Genomic DNA, 24,756 nt, shown 5'->3' on the forward strand with positions numbered 1-24,756 from the left:
CAGATTTCAAAATATTTATATATTATAAAATATTTACATAAATATTTTATTTCATAATATTTTGCATCATTTTTATAAAATATTTTTCAGTCTAAATATAATCATCCTGTCCAAATACTTTTTGAAAAAGTTTTTTTTTTTTGCCAGAATGTACAATAAGGTTGGCAATGCATTTCCCCCATGAAGTACATTTTAATTTGGCATTTGAAGGTTGACCTTTTATATATATATAATATATATATAAGCCATGCTGCTTACAACATATATTTGGCCAGAAGAAAATATTTTCAGTGAATTTCATATAAGATTTATATACTTGGATATTTCCAGTAGTTCTGGATCTTGAGGAACTGACTTCTGCAATCATATGAAGTTCAAAATCTTCAAGACACATGATTCTTTGGTCATGCAATACTTTTAATATTTTACAGTCTAATATCATTGGTTAAAGCTTGTTCTGGATAATCGTGTTTTATGAGCCTCCAGATCAGTTTAGTCAAATGACATTCACATGTATATCAAACCAAGAGAATTTTTAGGAATTATTGTGTATTGAAGAACTTCAGATGAACAAACCTTGTTATTAATGATCAATAAAATTACATTATGGTTTTAAAATACAACTTATTATATAACCTACATTTTAACCATTTTTGTCACGTTTGCATTGTACACAGTGTATTTGACACTGCAAATAAAGGTAAGAAAAGAGCAGGGAGTGCATGAGTAAAATGTAGAACATGGAAACTCTTTATTATGAAAGATACATCAGAACCAAACGCATAATGTTCCCAGTTCATCTCTCTGGGCTCTGAATACATTTTAAACGCGCAGCTACGCAAACTCAGGCATAGCTACAGCACAGACACGCGGCTTCACGAAATCTGACGCTCGGAAGAACCGGCAACATTTGACAGAAAAACACAACAGAAAGAGAGAGAGGAGCGTGTGGGGGTCAGAGGGGCATGCGGTTTCCCTCTACGCTGATCTTCACCGCGTGTCCCGTCTTCGTCAGTCGCTTGATGTCTGCGAAGCGGCGCAGCTGTTTATCTACTCGTGACATGCCCTTCTTCATCGGACCCTGAGCGACAGAGAGGAAGAGTCAAGAACACTGCATTCACAAGTATGAGGTGGAAAACTGGTGCAAAAACAAGTCTTAGTCTTTTTTTAAATTAACAAAAACTAAATAGGAAGCGATTACAAAAAAACTAAATTATTTTTTAATTATATAGAAAAGGAAACTATTACAAGCAAAAAACAAGGCAATTAAAAATATATGAATATTTTAAATAAAAAAAAATAGAATACTACAAGCGATAACAAGTCAATAAAAATTAACAAAAATACATTAATAGGAAACAATTACAAAAAACAAAAATATATATATTTTTTAATTATTAAAAAAAACCCCAGAAAACTATTACAAGGGGGGAAAACAATTAAAAATATATGATCATTTAAAATTAACAAATAATGCATAAATAGCAAACTAATACATGCAAAAACAAGGCAATTACAATGATATTTTTTAAATGAAAAAATAAATACAAGCAAAAAAAAAAAAAAATCTTCATATTTTTTCAATTAACAAAAAAAAAAAAAAAAAAAAAAACTATTACATGTAAAAAAGACAATTAAAAATATCAATACTTTACAAATAAAAAATAGGGAAAAAACAAATATCTTTTTTTTTTTTATTAATGAAAAAACATAGTAGGCCTACACTATTGCAATTTTTTTTTTTAATTAACAAAAATATACTAAAAACTATTACAAGCAAATACAAGACAATTAATAATATTATAATAAATTTATTTAAAAAAGTAAATAGGAAACTATTACTTTATATTTTTTAAAATAGGACATTATTATAAATAATTAAATTTAAAAAAGGAAACTTTTACAAGCAAAAGTCAATTATTTTATTTTAAATACAATAAACAGGAAATTACTAAAAGCAAAGTCGCTTGGCTTAAAAACACTAAAAGATCAAGTCAATTAAAAATGTGCATTTGCCTCTACAATAAAAAACAAGCCAGTTCCTGTGAGAATCAACCAGAGCTGATAATGAACACATGAAGCGCTGAGGTTTAGTGTTACTTTCACACACACACACACACACACACACACACGTGCTCTCGTGACGGTTACTTCGTCCCGTTTATGGTAAGAAACATCCAAAACCAAGGATGGTGGAATTAGTTTCAGTAACTTTCATTAAAGGTGCATTGTGTAATATTTAGGAGGATCTGTTGACAGAAATGCAATATCATATTCATAACTATGTTTTCAGTGGTGTATAAAGACCTTACTTGTGTTTTTATTGCCTTAGAATGAGCATTTCTCTCTACACACACCGCGGGTCTCCTTACACACACGTTTCTACAGTGGCCCTGAACGGACACACACGTTTCGTCACTGTGTTGTTCTTCGTGTAAAGAAGCTAAAGCTAAAATCAGCGAATAAAACACTGACACAATGATGAACAAGTCACAATAATATTCACAATAACATATCGGTTTACTGAATAATTAAGTAAACCTTATTTCTGAATTTATCTTTGTAAAGAAAGCTCATTGCTGAACTGGCTACTCTCTGCTATCTCAGACGACGACATCACTTCCTGTCGGCCACCGTAACTTCTGTTGGGTGCAATTCACACGCTCACCACTAGATGCTGCTAAACATCACACAGTGCACCTGTTTGAGGACTGGTTTAAGGGGCCCTATTTTAACGATCTAAGTGCATGGTCTAAAACACTCCACTTTTGCTAGATTAACGACGGGAAAAATGATAACTGCGTCGGGCTGAAACTAGCGAAACACACTAGCGTCGCGCCTGACGCTGCATTGCGCCGGGTGTACGATAGGGCCCCTGGTGTTAGTTCGGGTCTCTCCTTCACTACACTGTCTCCAGTGCAGCATGCAGAGCCATGCAGACACTTACTGCCCCCTCAGGTGGGACCAGGAACTACAGGGGCATTCGGTTCCCCTCAATGCTGATTTTCACAGCACCCTGTGGGCGCCGCTGCTTCCTCTCCTCCGCAAAACGCCGTTTGTGCTTCTCCATCAGGCTGAGGCCTTTCTTAAAGCTTGTCTACCAATCACATAACAGTCAAAAAACCTCCTCCGCCAATCAGATTAAAGGGGGGATACTTGAGCAATTGAAATTGGCAAACTCTATATATATCATTATTTGTTCAAGTCAGATAAAGAAACGTCTTTCCATCCTGTGCAAACTGCTCTCACTCTTGATTTGAGCAAGAGACACCTGTCAATCATTCCTCTGCACTTAAGCCCCGCCCCCCACACACGTGCTCCGCCCACTTACTCGGTTTGAGTCCCCATCCACGTTCCATTTGGGCCGAACCACGTAGTCCTTATTGGACGGCATCGGCACACGAGCCCTCGCACAAAACCCTGGGTCACCCGGCCTTAACGCCCTGAGAGAGAGAGAGAGAAAGATTTATTAACAATAATAAAAAAATAACGTGTATTATATCATTTGTATAATATATTATAAAGAGAGAAGTAAAAGGAAGTGTAGAGCCGTACTTCTCCTCTCCCGTCAGCACCTTCTCCAGATCTCTGCGAGGAGTCTGTCCACCAGAACTGTGGAGGAGAAACACACACACTGAGACGGAGAACAGATGCATCATGGGATACGCTCAGGCAAACATGCGGTCAGTGTTTGAGTCGGATGCGTGTGCAGCGTTTGGGTTCGGCTGACAGACGGCCCAGTTTGATCACATTCGGCTGAATTCAAAAACCTCAGCGCACACACACACACACACACACACACACACACACACACACACACACAATGAAATGCAGAGACTCACATGCCTTCAGTGTTTGAAGAGCTCAAGATGAGAGGGAATGAAAATGGAGTGAAGAGGTCAAAGGTCAGAACAGAACGCGATGACGGAACGTTCAAAGTCCCATCAAATAGAGTAGAATATGATCAAACTAAAATAATAGAATCTGAGAGTGAATCGATTCAACAAATCTGAAGGAATAGAATCAATTAAGAACCGATTTTATCTCTGTATTTAATATGTTTGTATATCGTTTAACATTAATGACAGACTGCAGGAATATTAGGCTGCCGTCACTTTAAGAGCGAATGCACAGATCCAATATACTGATACACATCTGTTCACGAGTCATAAGAGGCTGTTACGGACACTTCCTGAGACGGACATTGACATAATGTTGCATATATGGGTCCGTTCAAGCGCAAATAGACGAGAAAGAGAACAGAATTCGGAAGAGAAAATAGCGAGAGAGTAACGAATAGAGTTCTTTCGCATCTTCTTGCACTCGAAAGGCTTAAAATCTCTTAACTGTTTAAAGTGACAGGACCTAAAACATTTTTGCTCTACGATGGTTAAACTGTGCACTTAATCCGAGAATCACGTGCGTGTCGATTCCCTACTCTTGACAGCGTGACGATCAGGCATGAGCACGTCACGATAGCGATGCTGGAACCACACACACACTGCAGCTCACAAAAGTTCATTATTTGCATGTGCTTTGAAGCCTTGCCGGTTAAACGTGATTCGCGTGCTGATGGAACAACAAGCCTGTCAAACAGCGCCTGGTTACTGGACTAAGATATCTCTCGAGTCTTATTGAGCTAATAATGTAAAATATATACAGTCAAGGTTTACATAAAGTTGGTTATGTCTAAAGTGAAAGCAAACATTTGAGAGAAAATCACGTGCGTGTCATATGTGTGTATGCTAGATGCGTGCTGGTCTTAAAGGGACAGTGGCCTAATAGTAAACATGCTGTCGCTTGTCCTTAAAGGGATAGTTCACCCAAAAATGAACATTCTGTCATCATTTACTCACTCTAATGCTGTTCCAAACCTGTATTCATTTCTTTCTTGTGCTGAACACAAAAGAAGATATTTAGAAGAATGTGGGTTCTTGTCCCTGTTGACTTCTATTTAGGAAAAAATATATACACTGGAAGTAACTGAGGTACAGCAACTGTTCGGTTAGCCACATTCTTCAAAATAACTTTTCTTTTCAACAGAAGAAAGAAACTTATTCAGGTTTAAAACAACTTGAGAGAGTAAATGATGCCAATTATCATTTTTGGAGGAACTACCCCTTTAATGTTAATAAAACAACAAAACACCCAGGGCCCTATTTTAACGATCTGAAACGCAAGTATCAAACGCGAAACGCAAGTAACTTTGTGGGCGGATCTCGGGTGCTGTTGCTATTATACCGGCGGGATAAATGACTCTTGCGCCGACGGTAATCTAAAATGTGTTGGTCTGAAGCAGCTTCATTACTCATAGGTGTGGTTTGGGCGTAACGTGAAATAAACCAATCAGAGCATCATCTCACATTCCCTTTAAGAGCAGGCGTGCTTGTTCCATGGCGGATTGCTATTATAACGGCGGATTTGCCAGGAGTGGTTCACAGCCGAGGAGACCGACGTTCTCGTCAGGGCCGTAAAACACAGAGAAGTGACATTGGGGATGGAGAAACACACCCAGATTAGCCTCGGTTAAACAGGTGTATAATAATTTGGGTAAATGTGTAAGCTAGATTTATGCCTTACACACTTACACAGCTAGATTTATTCACATCTTCATGGATACCACAATGATTTCCCTCATGTGGAATATTTTTCCTTGTAATAATGTATGGTTTGCAAAAATGAAAACTACTGCGTCTGTGTAGATGAGAGAATCAAAGTGTATACGCGTTGTGCACACGCTACACTATGGCCAAGCATGCGCCCTTAAAATAGCATCTGGACGCGCCACTGACTTTAGACTAGGTTTTTCCTGGTATGTGGAAGAATTGTTTTCTGAAACTGCAAAATAGCACCAGGAAACGTTGGCGCCGGAATACGTCTCCTCTTTTCGCTGAACCGCCCCCGGGAGCACAAGTTCATTCCTTAATTTACCGACGTGCGTCTGTGGAGGGAAAAGTCCGCTGTGCGTCGGGTGCAAAATAGGAATGAAACATGCGTCGCTGTATAAAGTCAATTGCGCCGGGAGCACGATAGAGCCCAAAGAGAAAAATCACTCACAGCTTTGAGAACTTTAATAGTAGCATTAATAAGAATTAATGTATATTATACTAATATAATTTATACAGTGAAGTCTATGTTGTGTTTTATTTCTATATTTGTTCATTTAATTTCTTTCTTGAATGCTACTGTTAAATACACCTACTGTAACTGAAAAAAAATACAGCACTGTTTATTTCATTTGTACATTAAGTTGTGTAAATGTAATGTGTATCTTTGCTCTTATCTTTTAAAAGGATCGTGATAAATCGTGATGTTTTTGCCATATCGCATACCCCTACATCAGTGTTAGAAACATTCCTGAACTTGAGACAGGGTCATGCTCGCTCTCACACACACACACACACACACACACACACACACACACACACAGTAAACCTGAGCACAGGGGAAAACCGTGATATGATATTTTTGCTATATCCCCCACCCCTGCATCAATATTAGAAACATTCCTGAACTTGAGACAGGGTCATGCTCTCTCACACTCTCACTCACACACACACACACACACACACACACACACACACACACTGAACCTGAGCGCAGGGGCAAAGACGTTGGGCTCCTCCGGCCTCTCAGACGTCTGAGGCTCACTTACACCCACAGGGAGAGGAAGGAGTGACAGATGAAGGACAGACGACACACACAACTTATGAATTCTGAATTCATTCTGATTGATGAATCTGAACGTAGTGTTTACATGAACGCTAACAGTCCGAAATTTCATTGGGTTCGAGCTCAATCGGATCGATTAAGGCGTTTACGTGAAGGCTGTTCAGTCCGATTGAGCGTCAGTCTGATTACTAACGGGTTATGTGTCAGCATGTAAGCGCAGCCAGTGATGCAGTGACGAGTGTTACCTGAGTCTCCGGCGCGGGGCGATCTGCTGGTCCAGGTCCCTCTGCTGTCTCTCTTCTCTCGTCATTCCCTTATAGTTCGACGTTAAGCCGAAGATGGGCCGCGACCACTCATCTGTGCACACACACACACACACGTTTACTATCTTTGTGGAGACTCTCCATAGACATAATGGTTTTATACTGTACAAACTGTATATTCTGTCTCCTTACACTAATCCTAAACCTAACCATCACACACACACACACACACACACACACTCCAACACATATAGAGACGCTGCAGTGGAAGAGAGCTCGTACTGATGAGTTTGAGCGCGAGGTCTTTGTTGGGCCGGGACTCTTTGGGGTGTTTGTAGAGGTACATGACGGCTCGGCCGATCCCACTGAGCTTCAGTGTTTCCTGACTCACGCTGGGCAACTGGGGACAAACAAACAAATCTCATTCATCACAGCCTTCAGGATCCCTAGTGTGTTTTTTATGATCTTTTACAATCTTAACAGGACAAAGATAGGAAGATGATAATAATAAAAATATGGTCCCCACTCCACCGTCAAATAAATAATAGTATTAGTATTTGAGTTTATTGCCATATTAGCATTTAAATAAATAAATATTAACATGTAAATATATTTTTTTATTTATGCATAAAAAAATTGTCTCATATTTATATCATAAGATATAGTTAAGCAATATCACACGAGCAACGAGCGCAATATCGCACAAGTGCAGTTTTTGTCCCGAATAGCACGAGTGCAAATGCGATAATATTCAATAAATAAGAAGTTAATATTTTAGATACAATATAATTGTCTGTTTTAGCTCAATTCTGCCAACAATATTATCTATGAAGCCAGAGCAGAACTGTTGTGCGTCTCTGAGCAACACAGCGGTGTTTCATTTCTGAATGAATCTGCGTTTTGAGCGAATCAATCGAGTGAACCAATGATTCAACGACTCATTCATAAAGAGAGCCATTTACTGCATTCCTGAATGAATCAGCCGTTTGAACGAATCGCATGAGTGAATGATTCAACGACTTACTCATTTAGACATTTAACGCCACCTACTGGCAGTTTTAATTTCTTATTTAGAGTATCATTTCATATTTTTTTATAAAAATTTATAAAAAACCTTAAAGCCATAGTTCACCCAAAATTAAAAATTCTGCCCTTAAAGCCTAAAAGTGTGTAATAAATTCTGTTGAATCAAATAAAACTTTTTTTTTTCTAAAGCTACTTTTTGTAACGCCTATTTAATGCTTTTTCTCATTTAACCCAATAATGACTTTAAATGATCTTTTATGGTTAATTTCTCAGCCAAATTTGATTAGATTAATTTGCGATTAATCAGATTAATTAATCACCACATCATGTAATTAATTAGATGAGAAATTTTTAATCGATTGACAGTCCTATATATCCTCTAAAAACATTGCATGCATTTACTTATTTTATTTACACATACATTCATCATGGGGTGTAATACAACGATGTCACGTATGTACAGGATAGATGCTGCATCTTTAAGAGTAGTTGTGTCACTGTGTTTAAACTGATGTGGCAGACTCACTTCTTGCAGGATCTTGAGGAGTTCCTCTCGGATCTTGAGTGCTGGGAGACTCCGATCCGGGAGAGGACTGATCCACTCCTTTATGGCAGCCATCACACCGCTGTCTATGAATGTCTCCTTCAGGTCCTGCCTGCACGCACACACACACACACACACACACACACACATTTAAATCACACTTCTACCGTATTCTAATATCATAAAGACTACAGACTCGAAACAGAGTTTGCTTTTGCCCTGAAAGTACAGCTAACACACACACACATGCTGATCCTTCAACTAGACGACGAAACACTCACTTCTTTAAATGCATCACTACTGTGGGGAGCAGCATGAGCTTCTTCAGAGCTGGTTTCTTTGAACTGTTTAGAGTCCGGTCCTCCTGAAACACACACACACACACACAGTCAGTGGGGTACTGTAAACACGTTTCCTGTCCCACTGAGGGACGAGTTATGATCATTTTCTATGATAAATCAACAGTATTGATGATACTCTCTCGACATTAAAGGATTCGCTCACTTCAGAATTAAAATGTCCTGATAGTTTACTCTCCGCCTCGTCATCCAAGATGTTCATGTCTGTCTTTCTTCAGTCGAACAGAAATGAAGGTTTTTGAGGAAAGCACTCCAGGATGTTTCTCCATATAGTGACTTCAATGGGGTCCAACGGGTCGAAGGTCCAGATGTGAGTTTCAGTGCAGCTTCAAAGTCTCGACACAATCCAGCCGAGGAATAAGAGTCTCATCTAGACTAACCAGCGGACATTTTATATCAAAATAAACATTTATATACTTTTTAACCACAAATGCTCACTTTGTACACACTGGGTCGGTTCTTACGCCTATGTCACGCTTGACCTTTCAACATGATTACGTAATGTGTGGCGCGTCACAGCTAGTGCAAGACGAGCATTTGTGGTTAAAAAGTCTATAAATGTTGTTGTTTTTATATAAAATGTCCGCTGGTTAGTCTAGATGAGACTCTTCTTCCTCGGCTGGATCGTGTCGAGACTTTGAAGCTGCACTGAAACTCACATCTGGACCTTCGACCCGTTGGACCCCATTGAAGTCACTATATGGAGAAACATCCTGGAGCGCTTTCCTCAAAAACCTTCATTTCTGTTCGACTGAAGAAAGAAAGACATGAACATCTTGGATGACGAGGCGGAGAGTAAACTATCAGGAAAGTTTAATTCTGAAGTGAACGAATCCTTTAAGTTATTAATTCCCCCGAAACACACACACACACACCTCTGCAGCTTCAGTCATTTTGGTGATCATTGCGCTCACGACGTCGTCTGCATCACTGATGAACGTTCCTCCGTCTCGATTCCGTCTGCGTTTGCCGCTCTGAGCTTTCTTACGGGCCAACATGATGTCAAAGTCTGACATGTGGGACATGCTGAAACACACACACACACACAATTACATCTCCTACATGTGCAAAAACACATTCTTATAACGCTTTCATTCTTATTTCACTTCCTGTTTGCTGTTACAACCGTAGTCAACATGTGAAGTGGATCAAAAGCTTTCATTACAGTTATACATGAATTTTGAACAATACCCGTTCTTGTCAATTCTTGTCTGATCCACTTCAAACGTTGACTACTGTACATTAACGGATGGAGGGAATCACTCACTCTTTCCCGCTTCTGTCCACATCATCATCATCTGAATCTGAGTCGTTGTCCATTTCCTGCTGTCCCGAGACCTGAGTCTGCGTCCGCTCGCCCTCCAGCTCATCCTGATTAAAGCCCTGAACACACACACACACGACGAATTAATCATTCCCAATACATACACACAGTACAGTCACATATACTATACAGCAAACCTCAACTGCTGGACTGCTTATATCATCGTGAACTGTAACTATACTAATACACAGCGCTATAGAAATAATGTGACTTAAAATAATTATTATTCATATGCGACTCTGAGGTAATTAAAGGTAAAGCGAGTAACTTTACTCACTGTAAACTCTTCCTCTTCTTCATCGCCGGACTCTCCGAAGATATCTGCGATCATTTTCCTGAGGGACAGAAAGAGACGGTTACTCACACACTCTCACTCGCTCACTCACTCACGCTCACTCACTCACGCTCACTCACTCACTCACGCGCTCACTCTCACGCTCACTCTCACGCTCACTCACGCTCACTCACGCTCACTCACGCTCACTCACGCTCACTCACGCTCACTCACGCTCACTCACGCTCACTCACGCTCACTCACACTCACGCTCACTCACGCTCACTCACTCACTCACACGCTCACTCACGCTCACTCACTCTCTCTCACACGCTCACTCACTCTCTCACACGCTCACTCACTCTCTCTCACACGCTCACTCACTCACTCACACGCTCACTCTCTCTCACACGCTCACTCACTCACTCTCTCACTCACACGCTCACTCACTCACTCTCTCACTCTCTCTCTCACACGCTCACTCACTCACTCACTCACTCTCACAAACAAAGAGTGTTAGGAGCACTAACTCTTCCTCATCGTCGCCGGACTCGCTGTCGCTGCCGAACAGAGCCTTCTCGTCCTTCTTCCCTCCTTCCGCCTTCATCGCATCCTCCTCATCCTCACTGTCTGAGCCCAGCTCCTTCAGTTTAGCTGCTAAACTCTTATCAGGACCTCCAAAGCCTTCATCACTGCCAGAGTCTTCATCATCAGACACCAGCCTGCTCTTCTTCACCTCTACAGAGTCACAACCATCATCATCATCATCATCATCATCAGCAGGTGACATCATACAGTGAGTGTTAATGACAGACAGTACCTTTCTCTTCATCTTCCTCACTGTCTGACAGAACGGCCTTCTTCCTCTTCACTGGAAGACAATTTACAAAAAACGTGATCACTGATAGATTATGAATTTATTATAATAAAATAGTAATTATAGTGATTAGACTATAATAATATATTGTAAACAATAACATTAAAATTGTAAATGATATTACTAATTGTATAAATAATTATGTATTTATCATATGTAATAATCGATAATAAAACAATGAATATTATAATTATTATAATAATTTGATTATATTAGAATTACAAATATAATTTTATATTTAAGAGTATAATCATAATATACATATATAATCAGTATATAATAATAAATTTGATTATATTAGCATTATAAATATATTTTATTTAAGATTATAATCAATATAATTATAAAATATATCATTTTTATTACAATAGTCGAAATATAATAACATTATAAATGCAATAATATAAAAAAAATTATCATAATAAACAGTATATACACATGTAAATAATATATATAAATCTGATTATAATGTATTATAAAAAATAATATTATAATAGTCTGATAAATAAATTACATATACATATATATATATTATTCTATTATTATACTTATGTTACTATAGTCTGATTTTATATATAATACGTATCAAAAATGATAATGAAACAAGTTGTTTATAAATAGTAAACAAACATACCAGGCTTCTCCTCTTCTTCATCATCATCATCATCACTAGCCAGGGCTCGTCGTTTGGGCCCTTCATCTTCATCATCACTAGCCAGGGCTCGTCGTTTGGGCCCTTCATCATCATCATCACTAGCCAGGGCTCGTCGTTTGGGCCCTTCATCTTCATCGTCACTGGCCAGAGCCCGTCGTTTGGGCCCTTCATCCTCATCACTTCCCGCCGCCTCCTTCGGCCGCTCCTCCTCTTCCTCACTGTCTGAGTTCATCACAGCTTTCCACTTCCCCGTCTCCTTCCTCCCTCCCTCCTCCTCCTCCTCTTCCTCAGCATCAGAGTCTCTCTGAGTTTTCTGTTTGGGTTTGTCCTCGTCTGAATCGCTGGCCGCATCTGATTTCGGGCTGTTTCTCTTCTCGGGTTCCTCCCGGACGGAGTGCGTCTTCCCCTCCTCCTCTTCCTCGTCGTTCTCAGAGGTGCTCGCTCTTCGCTTCACAGGGGATCTGCCCTCCTCTTCCTCATCGCTGTCTGCAGGACGGGGCGGCTCGGGCTCTGAATCGCTCCCGTCTGCCGCTCCTCTTCCACGGGCCTCGTGATCCGAACTACTGTCTGCGTTCTCAGACTTCCTGTCGTGTGCGGCGTCCTCGTTATCACTGCCATCGTCCTGCGCGACAATCAGAAAATAACGTCTGTAACATGAACACACCTGGAATCAAGCGCAAAAAGCCCAAACATCAGATCCAAACTCACGTCAGACTGTCGTGATCCGGGTCTCGCGTCTTCCTGCTCGTCCTGAACGGGAGTAGCGCTGCCATCATCTGAGCAAACACACATTCACAGTCTCAGTTCAAGCTTCCAGCTCAGGCTGTGGGCGATCTTCCCAAAAGTTCATGTCACAATCTTATAACAAACAATCCTGATCTGAGTTGTGATCTACGTACTATGGAGAATATCCAGACTAAAAACAAGCCTATGAACTGATCTATTCAACTTAAAACACAGTATTGCATTAAACAATCAGTTGACAAAATAGTCATTAAGCCCAGAGTTAAACGTTAAAACACTGCATAGTCTTCACTGTTTTATCACTTATTAAAGCTACTAAAGTTATTCAGTCGAGAGCAGTGAGTGATTTTCTCTTCAGTTTAACATTAATGACAGACAGCAGCCGGTTTGCATTGAATGCACGGATCTAATATAATGATACACATCCAATTCCTTTCACAACTGTTTATTCACTGAAGACATAACAGACTGTCTTTATGTAAATACTCGCAAATATGGACGTTTTGACATATTTGTATTAGGGGTGGAACGGTACATGTATTCGTATTGAACCGAAACGGTACGGGCGTCACGGTTCGGTGCATAAATGTACACGGATAATACACGGTATAAAAATAAATAAAACTCGCGTGTAAATTAATTAATGTAATGCGGAACTACTGTTAGATACGCGGGTTCTTTAGGGACACCTAATCTGTAGCTCCGCCTACAGAGAGAGAGAGAGAGAGAGAGAGAGAGAGAGAGAGAGAGAGAGAGAGAGAGAGAGAGAGAGAGAGAGAGAGAGAGAGAGAGAGAGAGAGAGAGAGAGAGAGAGAGAGAGAGAGAGAGGGCGCAATCGAAAAGTCGCAATGTGTTTACTTATATTTGTGTGTGTGTGTGGCGCGGGCGCGATCGAACAGTGGAAACATAAAAACATACTCCGTCATTTTGTTTATACAGGACATCATTCAAACTGCAAAAGTGTTTAAGTTACTGTTAATTAAAATTTTCAGGTACAATTACCAAACATATCTCAAGGTCTTTTTGTCTTTTTATTAATTTAATGAATAAACTAATTATGTAAAACTATTGTCAGTGCACTACAAATAAACTGGTTCTATGCCTTTACTCTATTAATAAAACTTATTTAAAAAATACAAAGCTTAAGTCATTTATTTCCCTTTGGTGGTCCAGCCTGAGACACGCACAAGCCTTCTGCACTTCTGTTTTGCTTTTCCCTCCATTGTACCGAACTCGTACCGAACCGTGATGTCTGAACCGAACCGTGATGTCTGAACCGAACCGTGATGTCTGAACCGAACCGTGATGTCTGAACCGAACCGTGATGTCTGAACCGAACCGTGATGTCTGAACCGAACCGTGATGTCTGAACCGAACCGTGATGTCTGAACCGAACCGTGATGTCTGAACCGAACCGTGATGTCTGAACCGTGATGTCTGAACCGAACCGTGATGTCTGAACCGTGATGTCTGAACCGAACCGTGATGTCTGAACCGTGATGTCTGAACCGAACCGTGATGTCTGAACCGTGATGTCTGAACCGAACCGTGATGTCTGAACCGTGATGTCTGAACCGAACCGTGATGTCTGAACCGTGATGTCTGAACCGAACCGTGATGTCTGAACCGTGATGTCTGAACCGTGATGTCTGAACCGAACCGTGATGTCTGAACCGAACCGTGATGTCTGAACCGAACCGTGATGTCTGAACCGAACCGTGATGTCTGAACCGAACCGTGATGTCTGAACCGAACCGTGATGTCTGAACCGAACCGTGATGTCTGAACCGAACCGTGATGTCTGAACCGAACCGTGATGTCTGAACCGAACCGTGATGTCTGAACCGAACCGTGATGTCTGAACCGAACCGTGATGTCTGAACCGAACCGTGATGTCTGAACCGAACCGTGATGTCTGAACCGAACCGTGATGTCTGAACCGAACCGTGATGTCTGAACCGAACCGTGATGTCTGAACCGAACCGTGATGTCTGAACCGTGATGTCTGAACCGAACCGTGATGTCTGAACCGTGATGTCTGAACCGAACCGTGATGTCTGAACCGTGATGTCTGAACCGTGATGTCTGAACCGAACCGTGATGTCTGAACCGAACCGTGATGTCTGAACCGAACCGTGATGTCTGAACCGAACCGTGATGTCTGAACCGAACCGTGATGTCTGAACCGAACCGTGATGTCTGAACCGAACCGTGATGTCTGAACCGAACCGTGATGTCTGAACCGAACCGTGATGTCTGAACCGAACCGTGATGTCTGAACCGAACCGTGATGTCTGAACCGAACCGTGATGTCTGAACCGAACCGTGATGTCTGAACCGAACCGTGATGTCTGAACCGAACCGTGATGTCTGAACCGAACCGTGATGTCTGAACCGTGATGTCTGAACCGTGATGTCTGAACCGAACCGTGATGTCTGAACCGTGATGTCTGAACCGAACCGTGATGTCTGAACCGTGATGTCTGAACCGAACCGTGATGTCTGAACCGTGATGTCTGAACCGAACCGTGATGTCTGAACCGTGATGTCTGAACCGTGATGTCTGAACCGTGATGTCTGAACCGTGATGTCTGAACCGTGATGTCTGAACCGTGATGTCTGAACCGTGATGTCTGAACCGTGATGTCTGAACCGTGATGTCTGAACCGAACCGTGATGTCTGAACCGTGATGTCTGAACCGAACCGTGATGTCTGAACCGTGATGTCTGAACCGAACCGTGATGTCTGAACCGTGATGTCTGAACCGAACCGTGATGTCTGAACCGTGATGTCTGAACCGAACCGTGATGTCTGAACCGAACCGTGATGTCTGAACCGTGATGTCTGAACCGTGATGTCTGAACCGTGATGTCTGAACCGAACCGTGATGTCTGAACCGAACCGTGATGTCTGAACCGTGATGTCTGAACCGTGATGTCTGAACCGAACCGTGATGTCTGAACCGTGATGTCTGAACCGTGATGTCTGAACCGAACCGTGATGTCTGAACCGTGATGTCTGAACCGAACCGTGATGTCTGAACCGAACCGTGATGTCTGAACCGTGATGTCTGAACCGTGATGTCTGAACCGAACCGTGATGTCTGAACCGAACCGTGATGTCTGAACCGAACCGTGATGTCTGAACCGAACCGTGATGTCTGAACCGAACCGTGATGTCTGAACCGTGATGTCTGAACCGAACCGTGATGTCTGAACCGTGATGTCTGAACCGAACCGTGATGTCTGAACCGTGATGTCTGAACCGAACCGTGATGTCTGAACCGAACCGTGATGTCTGAACCGTGATGTCTGAACCGTGATGTCTGAACCGTGATGTCTGAACCGAACCGTGATGTCTGAACCGAACCGTGATGTCTGAACCGTGATGTCTGAACCGTGATGTCTGAACCGAACCGTGATGTCTGAACCGTGATGTCTGAACCGTGATGTCTGAACCGAACCGTGATGTCTGAACCGTGATGTCTGAACCGAACCGTGATGTCTGAACCGAACCGTGATGTCTGAACCGTGATGTCTGAACCGTGATGTCTGAACCGAACCGTGATGTCTGAACCGAACCGTGATGTCTGAACCGAACCGTGATGTCTGAACCGAACCGTGATGTCTGAACCGAACCGTGATGTCTGAACCGTGATGTCTGAACCGAACCGTGATGTCTGAACCGTGATGTCTGAACCGTGATGTCTGAACCGAACCGTGATGTCTGAACCGAACCGTGATGTCTGAACCGAACCGTGATGTCTGAACCGAACCGTGATGTCTGAACCGAACCGTGATGTCTGAACCGAACCGTGATGTCTGAACCGAACCGTGATGTCTGAACCGAACCGTGATGTCTGAACCGAACCGTGATGTCTGAACCGAACCGTGATGTCTGAACCGAACCGTGATGTCTGAACCGAACCGTGATGTCTGAACCGAACCGTGATGTCTGAACCGAACCGTGATGTCTGAACCGAACCGTGATGTCTGAACCGAACCGTGATGTCTGAACCGAACCGTGATGTCTGAACCGAACCGTGATGTCTGAACCGAACCGTGATGTCTGAACCGAACCGTGATGTCTGAACCGAACCGTGATGTCTGAACCGAACCGTGATGTCTGAACCGAACCGTGATGTCTGAACCGAACCGTGATGTCTGAACCGAACCGTGATGTCTGAACCGAACCGTGATGTCTGAACCGAACCGTGATGTCTGAACCGAACCGTGATGTCTGAACCGAACCGTGATGTCTGAACCGAACCGTGATGTCTGAACCGAACCGTGATGTCTGAACCGAACCGTGATGTCTGAACCGTGATGTCTGAACCGAACCGTGATGTCTGAACCGTGATGTCTGAACCGAACCGTGATGTCTGAACCGTGATGTCTGAACCGAACCGTGATGTCTGAACCGAACCGTGATGTCTGAACCGTGATGTCTGAACCGAACCGTGATGTCTGAACCGTGATGTCTGAACCGAACCGTGATGTCTGAACCGTGATGTCTGAACCGTGATGTCTGAACCGAACCGTGATGTCTGAACCGTGATGTCTGAACCGTGATGTCTGAACCGAACCGTGATGTCTGAACCGTGATGTCTGAACCGAACCGTGATGTCTGAACCGTGATGTCTGAACCGAACCGTGATGTCTGAACCGTGATGTCTGAACCGAACCGTGATGTCTGAACCGAACCGTGATGTCTGAACCGTGATGTCTGAACCGTGATGTCTGAACCGAACCGTGATGTCTGAACCGAACCGTGATGTCTGAACCGTGATGTCTGAACCGTGATGTCTGAACCGTGATGTCTGAACCGTGATGTCTGAACCGAACCGTGATGTCTGAACCGTGATGTCTGAACCGTGATGTCTGAACCGTGATGTCTGAACCGAACCGTGATGTCTGAACCGTGATGTCTGAACCGAACCGTGATGTCTGAACCGAACCGTGATGTCTGAACCGTGATGTCTGAACCGTGATGTCTGAACCGTGATGTCTGAACCGAACCGTGATGTCTGAACCGTGATGTCTGAACCGTGATGTCTGAACCGTGATGTCTGAACCGAACCGTGATGTCTGAACCGTGATGTCTGAACCGAACCGTGATGTCTGAACCGAACCGTGATGTCTGAACCGTGATGTCTGAACCGTGATGTCTGAACCGAACCGTGATGTCTGAACCGAACCGTGATGTCTGAACCGAACCGTGATGTCTGAACCGAACCGTGATGTCTGAACCGAACCGTGATGTCTGAACCGTGATGTCTGAACCGAACCGTGATGTCTGAACCGAACCGTGATGTCTGAACCGTGATGTCTGAACCGTGATGTCTGAACCGAACCGTGATGTCTGAACCGAACCGTGATGTCTGAACCGAACCGTGATGTCTGAACCGAACCGTGATGTCTGAACCGAACCGTGATGTCTGAACCGAACCGTGATGTCTGAACCGAACCGTGATGTCTGAACCGAACCGTGATGTCTGAACCGAACCGTGATGTCTGAACCGAACCGTGATGTCTGAACCGAACCGTGATGTCTGAACCGAACCGTGATGTCTGAACCGAACCGTGATGTCTGAACCGAACCGTGATGTCTGAACCGAACCGTGATGTCTGAACCGAACCGTGATGTCTGAACCGAACCGTGATGTCTGAACCGAACCGTGATGTCTGAACCGAACCGTGATGTCTGAACCGAACCGTGATGTCTGAACCGAACCGTGATGTCTGAACCGAACCGTGATGTCTGAACCGAACCGTGATGTCTGAACCGAACCGTGATGTCTGAACCGAACCGTGATGTCTGAACCGAACCGTGATGTCTGAACCGAACCGTGATGTCTGAACCGAACCGTGATGTCTGAACCGTGATGTCTGAACCGAACCGTGATGTCTGAACCGTGATGTCTGAACCGAACCGTGATGTCTGAACCGTGATGTCTGAACCGAACCGTGATGTCTGAACCGAACCGTGATGTCTGAACCGTGATGTCTGAACCGAACCGTGATGTCTGAACCGTGATGTCTGAACCGAACCGTGATGTCTGAACCGTGATGTCTGAACCGAACCGTGATGTCTGAACCGTGATGTCTGAACCGAACCGTGATGTCTGAACCGTGATGTCTGAACCGTGATGTCTGAACCGAACCGTGATGTCTGAACCGAACCGTGATGTCTGAACCGTGATGTCTGAACCGTGATGTCTGAACCGTGATGTCTGAACCGAACCGTGATGTCTGAACCGTGATGTCTGAACCGTGATGTCTGAACCGAACCGTGATGTCTGAACCGTGATGTCTGAACCGAACCGTGATGTCTGAACCGAACCGTGATGTCTGAACCGAACCGTGATGTCTGAACCGTGATGTCTGAACCGTGATGTCTGAACCGAACCGTGATGTCTGAACCGAACCGTGATGTCTGAACCGAACCGTGATGTCTGAACCGAACCGTGATGTCTGAACCGTGATGTCTGAACCGAACCGTGATGTCTGAACCGAACCGTGATGTCTGAACCGAACCGTGATGTCTGAACCGAACCGTGATGTCTGAACCGAACCGTGATGTCTGAACCGTGATGTCTGAACCGAACCGTGATGTCTGAACCGAACCGTGATGTCTGAACCGAACCGTGATGTCTGAACCGAACCGTGATGTCTGAACCGTGATGTCTGAACCGAACCGTGATGTCTGAACCGAACCGTGATGTCTGAACCGTGATGTCTGAACCGAACCGTGATGTCTGAACCGAACCGTGATGTCTGAACCGTGATGTCTGAACCGTGATGTCTGAACCGAACCGTGATGTCTGAACCGAACCGTGATGTCTGAACCGAACCGTGATGTCTGAACCGAACCGTGATGTCTGAACCGAACCGTGATGTCTGAACCGAGGTCTGAACCGAACCGTGATGTCTGTGCACCGTTCCACCCCATATTTGTGTGTATATTTGAGTGTTAAGGTGCGGCTGAAACTCCAAGTACACTTCGCTCGCCCATGTTTGGCTCCGTCCCACAGAACACGTGTGGAAATCACTCTCTCTCGCAGTTAATGCGCTTTTAATAACTCATTTTTAAAATAAAGCATGTCCCGCAGTCGACTGCACTTTACAAAAGTCACGTTACATGATTTAAACGTTAAGTTTAGGCTTTTAATGAGAGGGCGAAAGCACACCGCTTTAAAGGAAAGAAGCGGCATGAATGACCATTTTATCTTGATTATCACGTTTTCATAATCGCTGGATTATGGATTCAACAAAAAATTTATTCATCTGTTTAATTTTTTTTTTAATAACCCTTAAATGTATGAATGTTTCGCCAATCATTATTACATATTCTGGCCTTTAACGACCCGGATCTATATCTAACACGGATGGATCTCTACCTGTCGCGATAATATAAAACTCTCCTGATATTAGAGAAACAATCGCAGAAGAATAAAATAAAGGGTATTTAGGAAGGGTTCAGTCTGAGCAGATGTATTACACCATCATCACTTTGCTTTGTCATTTCCTCAGTACATTCAGCATCTGGCTCATACTCAATCACCATCTCAAAAAACTATCATTTGCAAAATCAATATTTTGACCGCTAACAGCTTCTTCACCAGATCCATCATCACGTGACAGCGACACTAATATCTGACTGCGTTCAGCAGTGAAACACTGAGCCGTCTCAAGTGTTGCTCATAATACTTCCTATTCACATGATATATAATCACAGATGAATCTTGTGGCATCTAAAAAGAATTGAAAATCTGCTGTTTTAGGATTTACAGTATGATCAGATAATATACACCATATACTAACGATATGATTAGGACTATATACACACTACTACTAATAAAATCAGAGTAAGCCACTTGAGTAATATCACCAGTAAGATGTTATAGATTCAGATTGTAGTACGTACACAAACACACTGTTATTCTAAGGTAATCAAAGAATACCGTGGTGCTCGTACAAAGACATTGTAATGCATGTTTATTATATTCATACACCATGGTATTTACACAGTACATCAAGGTACTTCATAAAAATACCACGGTGTTAACATGGTACTTGTCCAAGAAAACATGAAAATAATACTGTACTTTGATGAATTATAAAGTAATGCATGTATCCTATACTCAAACACCATGATATAGCCTACTAGGAATACCATGATGTTATGTACAAATGCATGGCATTACTGTGGTACATGTCCAAAAACCATGAAAATATCATGGTACTTTGATGAATTATATGGTAATGATTGTGTACTATACTCAAACACCATGATGTACTAAGAATACCATGGTTCTACCGTGGTACATGTCCAAAAAACATTAAAATACCATGGTACTTTGATGAATTATATGGTAATGCTTGTGTACTATACTCAAACACCATGCTATGCTAAGAATACCATGGTGTTAGCATGGTATTACCATGTTAGTGTTTCGTAATTGTCTGGAATCAAGAGTGTGTTGTGGTTGAGTTGTACCTGAGCGGACCTCCTCGTCTCCATCCATCTGGACTCTGGACGGAACCGCGCTGCTTCAGTTTCGATTGAACACACACTCACTCACTCTCACACACACACACACACAGGCGAACAACAATAATACACCCAGAACAGAGTCTGAAGTGATGTCAGATCCGCGCCGGTACCGCAGTATCAGAACCCGGAACTTCTGTTGACCCGCGGAAATCTTCTATCTGTCCGAGTCTTTAACATGGGCTCTTATTAATGATACTACCGATGTATTACTGATGGTCAATAACTGTACGTGTTTTCCATTCTTCCTCTAAAATGGTGGTGTCCCCGCCCAATGAACGCATGCGTGTGTGCGCGCCGGCGCTTTGAAATTACGTCAGCCACAGCGTCATCATTTCAGGGGCGGGGCATAGCAAGCGCGCGTTTTTTCCAATATTCTAATTACAAATCAAATATATTTCCATTTCATATAGTGTTTTTTATTTTTTTTTATTTCTTATAGAATAGCTAAACTATTTAATAGTGATTGTTAGTATTTGGTGTAATTTGCCAACTTCTGATTTAAAAAAAAACAAACATTTCATGTCTTTTGAGACTCGCGATTGTTTACATATATATATATATATTTAAATTTAATATAGTTATTTGTATTTGTTCAGTGTGCTTGTTGTCAATATGAAATGAATTGATGTAGTATATAAATAAATGAATTAAATATATTAACAAAACAAAACAAAAAAGCTTAAAAAAAATTCAAGTCTGATGTTTTTTTTTGTTTTGGGAAAATATTTTATAGATAAGTAATATAAAGATATAATAAGTTGTTTCAGTCTTTTTATTATGGATGTTAAACTTTAATTTCAACATCTTATAAATGTTTTCCTCAATGTGAAATATTTTCTCTGAAATATACAGCTTTTTACTATTTTGTACTGTAACATCAAAATAATGCAAAAATGCAGAGACAAACATATATTTTGCAGATATTTTCAATATCTAAAGCTTATTCCATAAGTGGAAGCGGAGGTGTTTTCTGTTGTGTTCTTAAAAAAAACATTTTTATGTCTGTGTCATCATAAACAGACAGAACATTTCAATAGTTAAATAGCTTGTTTATTAGATAGAATAAGACACAACCTTTTAAGACATCAACATTGATATTAATATATTGTGTATCACATATTAATTGTTATAACTGTTTATGTACTTATATTTATTCAGTGTGCATTTACAGTCAACATGAAACACATTACTGGATACTCAAGACAAAATAAGGTCTTACACTTTACAATAAGGTGAAGTTATTAACTAACAACGCTGTAGTGTTTATTAATCTCAGTTAATGTTACTTTCAACATTTACTTATAGTTTTATTGGTTAACATTTGCTATTGCACTGTGATTTAACATGAGCAAACAATGAATAGCTGTTCTTATTAACTAATGTTATCAAAGATGCATAAATACTGTAACAGATGCATTGCTCATGTTAGTTAATGCATTACAAATGAAACCTTATTGTAAAGCGTTACCAATATTATTAACAGATTGATTTAAATAATGTTGAAATGAACATGAACTAAGATCAATAAATGCTTTATGAGTTACAGTACACGTTAACTAACGTAGTTAACCAATGGAAGTGTTGCCAGATAAATCCGGGACGTGGTTTGATTGTTTGGATGACGAGAACCGGAGATTATGATATATAGAGCATTAGAGATGTGAGCCGAAGTGAAAGATGTTGTGTGTGATGTGCGAGTTATTAAAGTTGTCCGAAGTGTGACTAGCGTTCACTGATGAATCCTCCAGGAACATGCGCTAACCCTCCGGTCCTCTTCTGTTCGGGGTCACATCTGGCTCCCTCTCGGTCAGAAGTGACTGAACCTCCAATGCAACTTTTTTTTTCTAGGAAAATCAATGTTATATATTTTTGTTCAATCTTTTTTTTAATTATTATTATTTAGAATTTTGAGGGGATTTTATGACACTGCAATATTTATAAAAAAAAAATTATGCGCTATTTTGTCCATTAGAATTCATTTTTGTTGTTACAAATTTTGTCAATAAATGCAATATTTCACATTAAAAGGAAAAGGAAAATAGAAATCCTTTTAATTATTTTTTTTAAGTGAGAATAGTTTTTAAAAGTAATATACAGAAATCCTTTCTATATAAATATACAGTATAAAGAGGCTTTTGGATTCCTGTTGTTTTTTTAGACATAATTTCTTACTTTTATTAGGTTTTGCATTTATATATTCACAAAGACTAACTTTTGTCAAGGCTTAGATATTTCTTTTAGATAAATATCAGGTTTTGCATTATGATTACAATCAAACATTAACATTTTGTTAGATGGAAAGCATTTTTGTTACTCAGTATTTGATAAATCTACTAAAATAAGGACCGGATAGTGATAATTCTTCACTGTTGTGCACTCTGTTTCTGCACAGTGGCTGATCTGTAGTTTGTACCACCAAAAGATTCTCTGAGTTTTCCTATTTTTTTTATTGTATTTCCCGTTCATTTCCAATGTCGGTCATTTTTGACCGTGAAAGAGAAATGTGTGACTTTTTTTTTTTAGGACCCTTTAATACATCCGAATCATGTCCATTATTTTGTGTGTGTGTTCACATAGCTAATGCGACCAAAGTCACCAAGTGTCATCCAAATCTGATGAAGCAAAACCCCAAAAAATAATAATTCAAAACATAATTTTTCTGTATTTTTCAGCCCGAAGAGACCCAGAGGGGGAAGTAAGGTCACTTTTGGTTTCATGTTGACTTCTGCTAAATAACCACTGTATTTACTGCAGGTTCAGTGTAGTACAACCTCCGTATGTTACTGCAGCACAATATAAAACAGTTCAGTAAAACCAACAGAGCACAGGCTAAAACGCAGTCAGTTCATATGTGTGGATGAAATGAGTCGGACCGGATCACTTCACACAGAAACACACTCATTAAAACAGTCACACACACACACTCAGAGTCACATTAAGAGCTCCCTCTTTTGCGTTTTGTTCCCTTGTCCCATAGTGCATCAGCGTGACCTCTGACCTCACGTGACCTATGACCCGCTCTAGCTCTTCTCCTCTTCGTCCTCACAGCTTCGCACGAACTGACGGCGCGAGAGCTTCTCCGGGTCGTGTGACGCCATGTTACTGAAATCACGGAAAATATCCTGGAATGTTTCGTCGTCTCCTGAGGAAACGCCAGAGAAGAGTTTTTATTTGTTGCTGTTGGCAAAGTTTCACTACAAACTGAACTTAACATAGTGTTTTTTTGTGAAATGTTTCTTCTTGACATAAAGTAACAGTCAAAAGTTCGGGAATAACTAGGATTTCTTGAAAAGAGTCTCTTCTGCTCATCAGGACTGCATTTATTTGACCAAAAATACAGTAAAAATTGTGCAATATTATTACAATTTAAAATAAGTGTAATTTATTCCTGTGATCAAAGCTGAATTTTCAGCATCATTACTCCAGTCTTCAGTGTCACATGATCCTTCAGAAATCACTCT

General features: G+C 41.4%; 2 protein-coding genes across 2 annotated transcripts in view; both read right to left on the reverse strand.

Annotated features, from left to right (window-relative positions):
- Positions 1 to 727: 727 nt before the first annotated feature.
- iws1 (interacts with SUPT6H, CTD assembly factor 1) lies at positions 728 to 21,591 on the reverse strand. The gene is made up of 15 exons (XM_084420183.1): positions 21,239 to 21,591; positions 12,703 to 12,770; positions 11,974 to 12,616; positions 11,283 to 11,333; positions 10,993 to 11,200; positions 10,466 to 10,523; positions 10,132 to 10,247; positions 9,740 to 9,890; positions 8,787 to 8,869; positions 8,488 to 8,617; positions 7,218 to 7,335; positions 6,918 to 7,029; positions 3,556 to 3,612; positions 3,332 to 3,443; positions 728 to 1,081 (listed from the first exon to the last, which is right to left on the reverse strand). The coding sequence occupies exons 1-15, from the start codon at positions 21,264 to 21,266 to the stop codon at positions 956 to 958; spliced, it is 2,061 nt and encodes a 686-aa protein (XP_084276309.1). The 5' UTR covers positions 21,267 to 21,591; the 3' UTR covers positions 728 to 955.
- Positions 21,592 to 23,772: 2,181 nt separating this feature from the next.
- LOC311296606 (arf-GAP with coiled-coil, ANK repeat and PH domain-containing protein 2) overlaps positions 23,773 to 24,756 on the reverse strand; it is a 19,217-nt gene continuing 18,233 nt past the window's right edge. Inside the window, exon 22 of the mRNA XM_084418445.1 lies at positions 23,773 to 24,437. Within this exon, the coding sequence (XP_084274571.1) occupies positions 24,316 to 24,437 (122 nt within the window). The 3' untranslated portion in view covers positions 23,773 to 24,315. The remainder of the gene's footprint in view (positions 24,438 to 24,756) is intronic.

The sequence above is a fragment of the Rutilus rutilus genome (assembly GCF_951802725.1).
Source record: "Rutilus rutilus genome assembly, chromosome: 9".
Classification (NCBI taxonomy): Eukaryota; Metazoa; Chordata; class Actinopteri; order Cypriniformes; family Leuciscidae; genus Rutilus; species Rutilus rutilus.

Bases quoted from the DNA above. Each gene is read 5' to 3' on its own strand.
- iws1 (XM_084420183.1), bottom strand. From the start codon at position 21,266: ATGGATGGAGACGAGGAGGTCCGCTCAG. The intron at 8,870-9,739 runs GTGTGTGTGTGT...TGTGTGTTTCAG, and splicing joins AAATGACTGAAGCTGCAGAG to GAGGACCGGACTCTAAACAG. The intron at 3,613-6,917 runs GTAACACTCGTC...TCTCCTCCACAG, and splicing joins GCCCCGCGCCGGAGACTCAG to TTCTGGTGGACAGACTCCTC.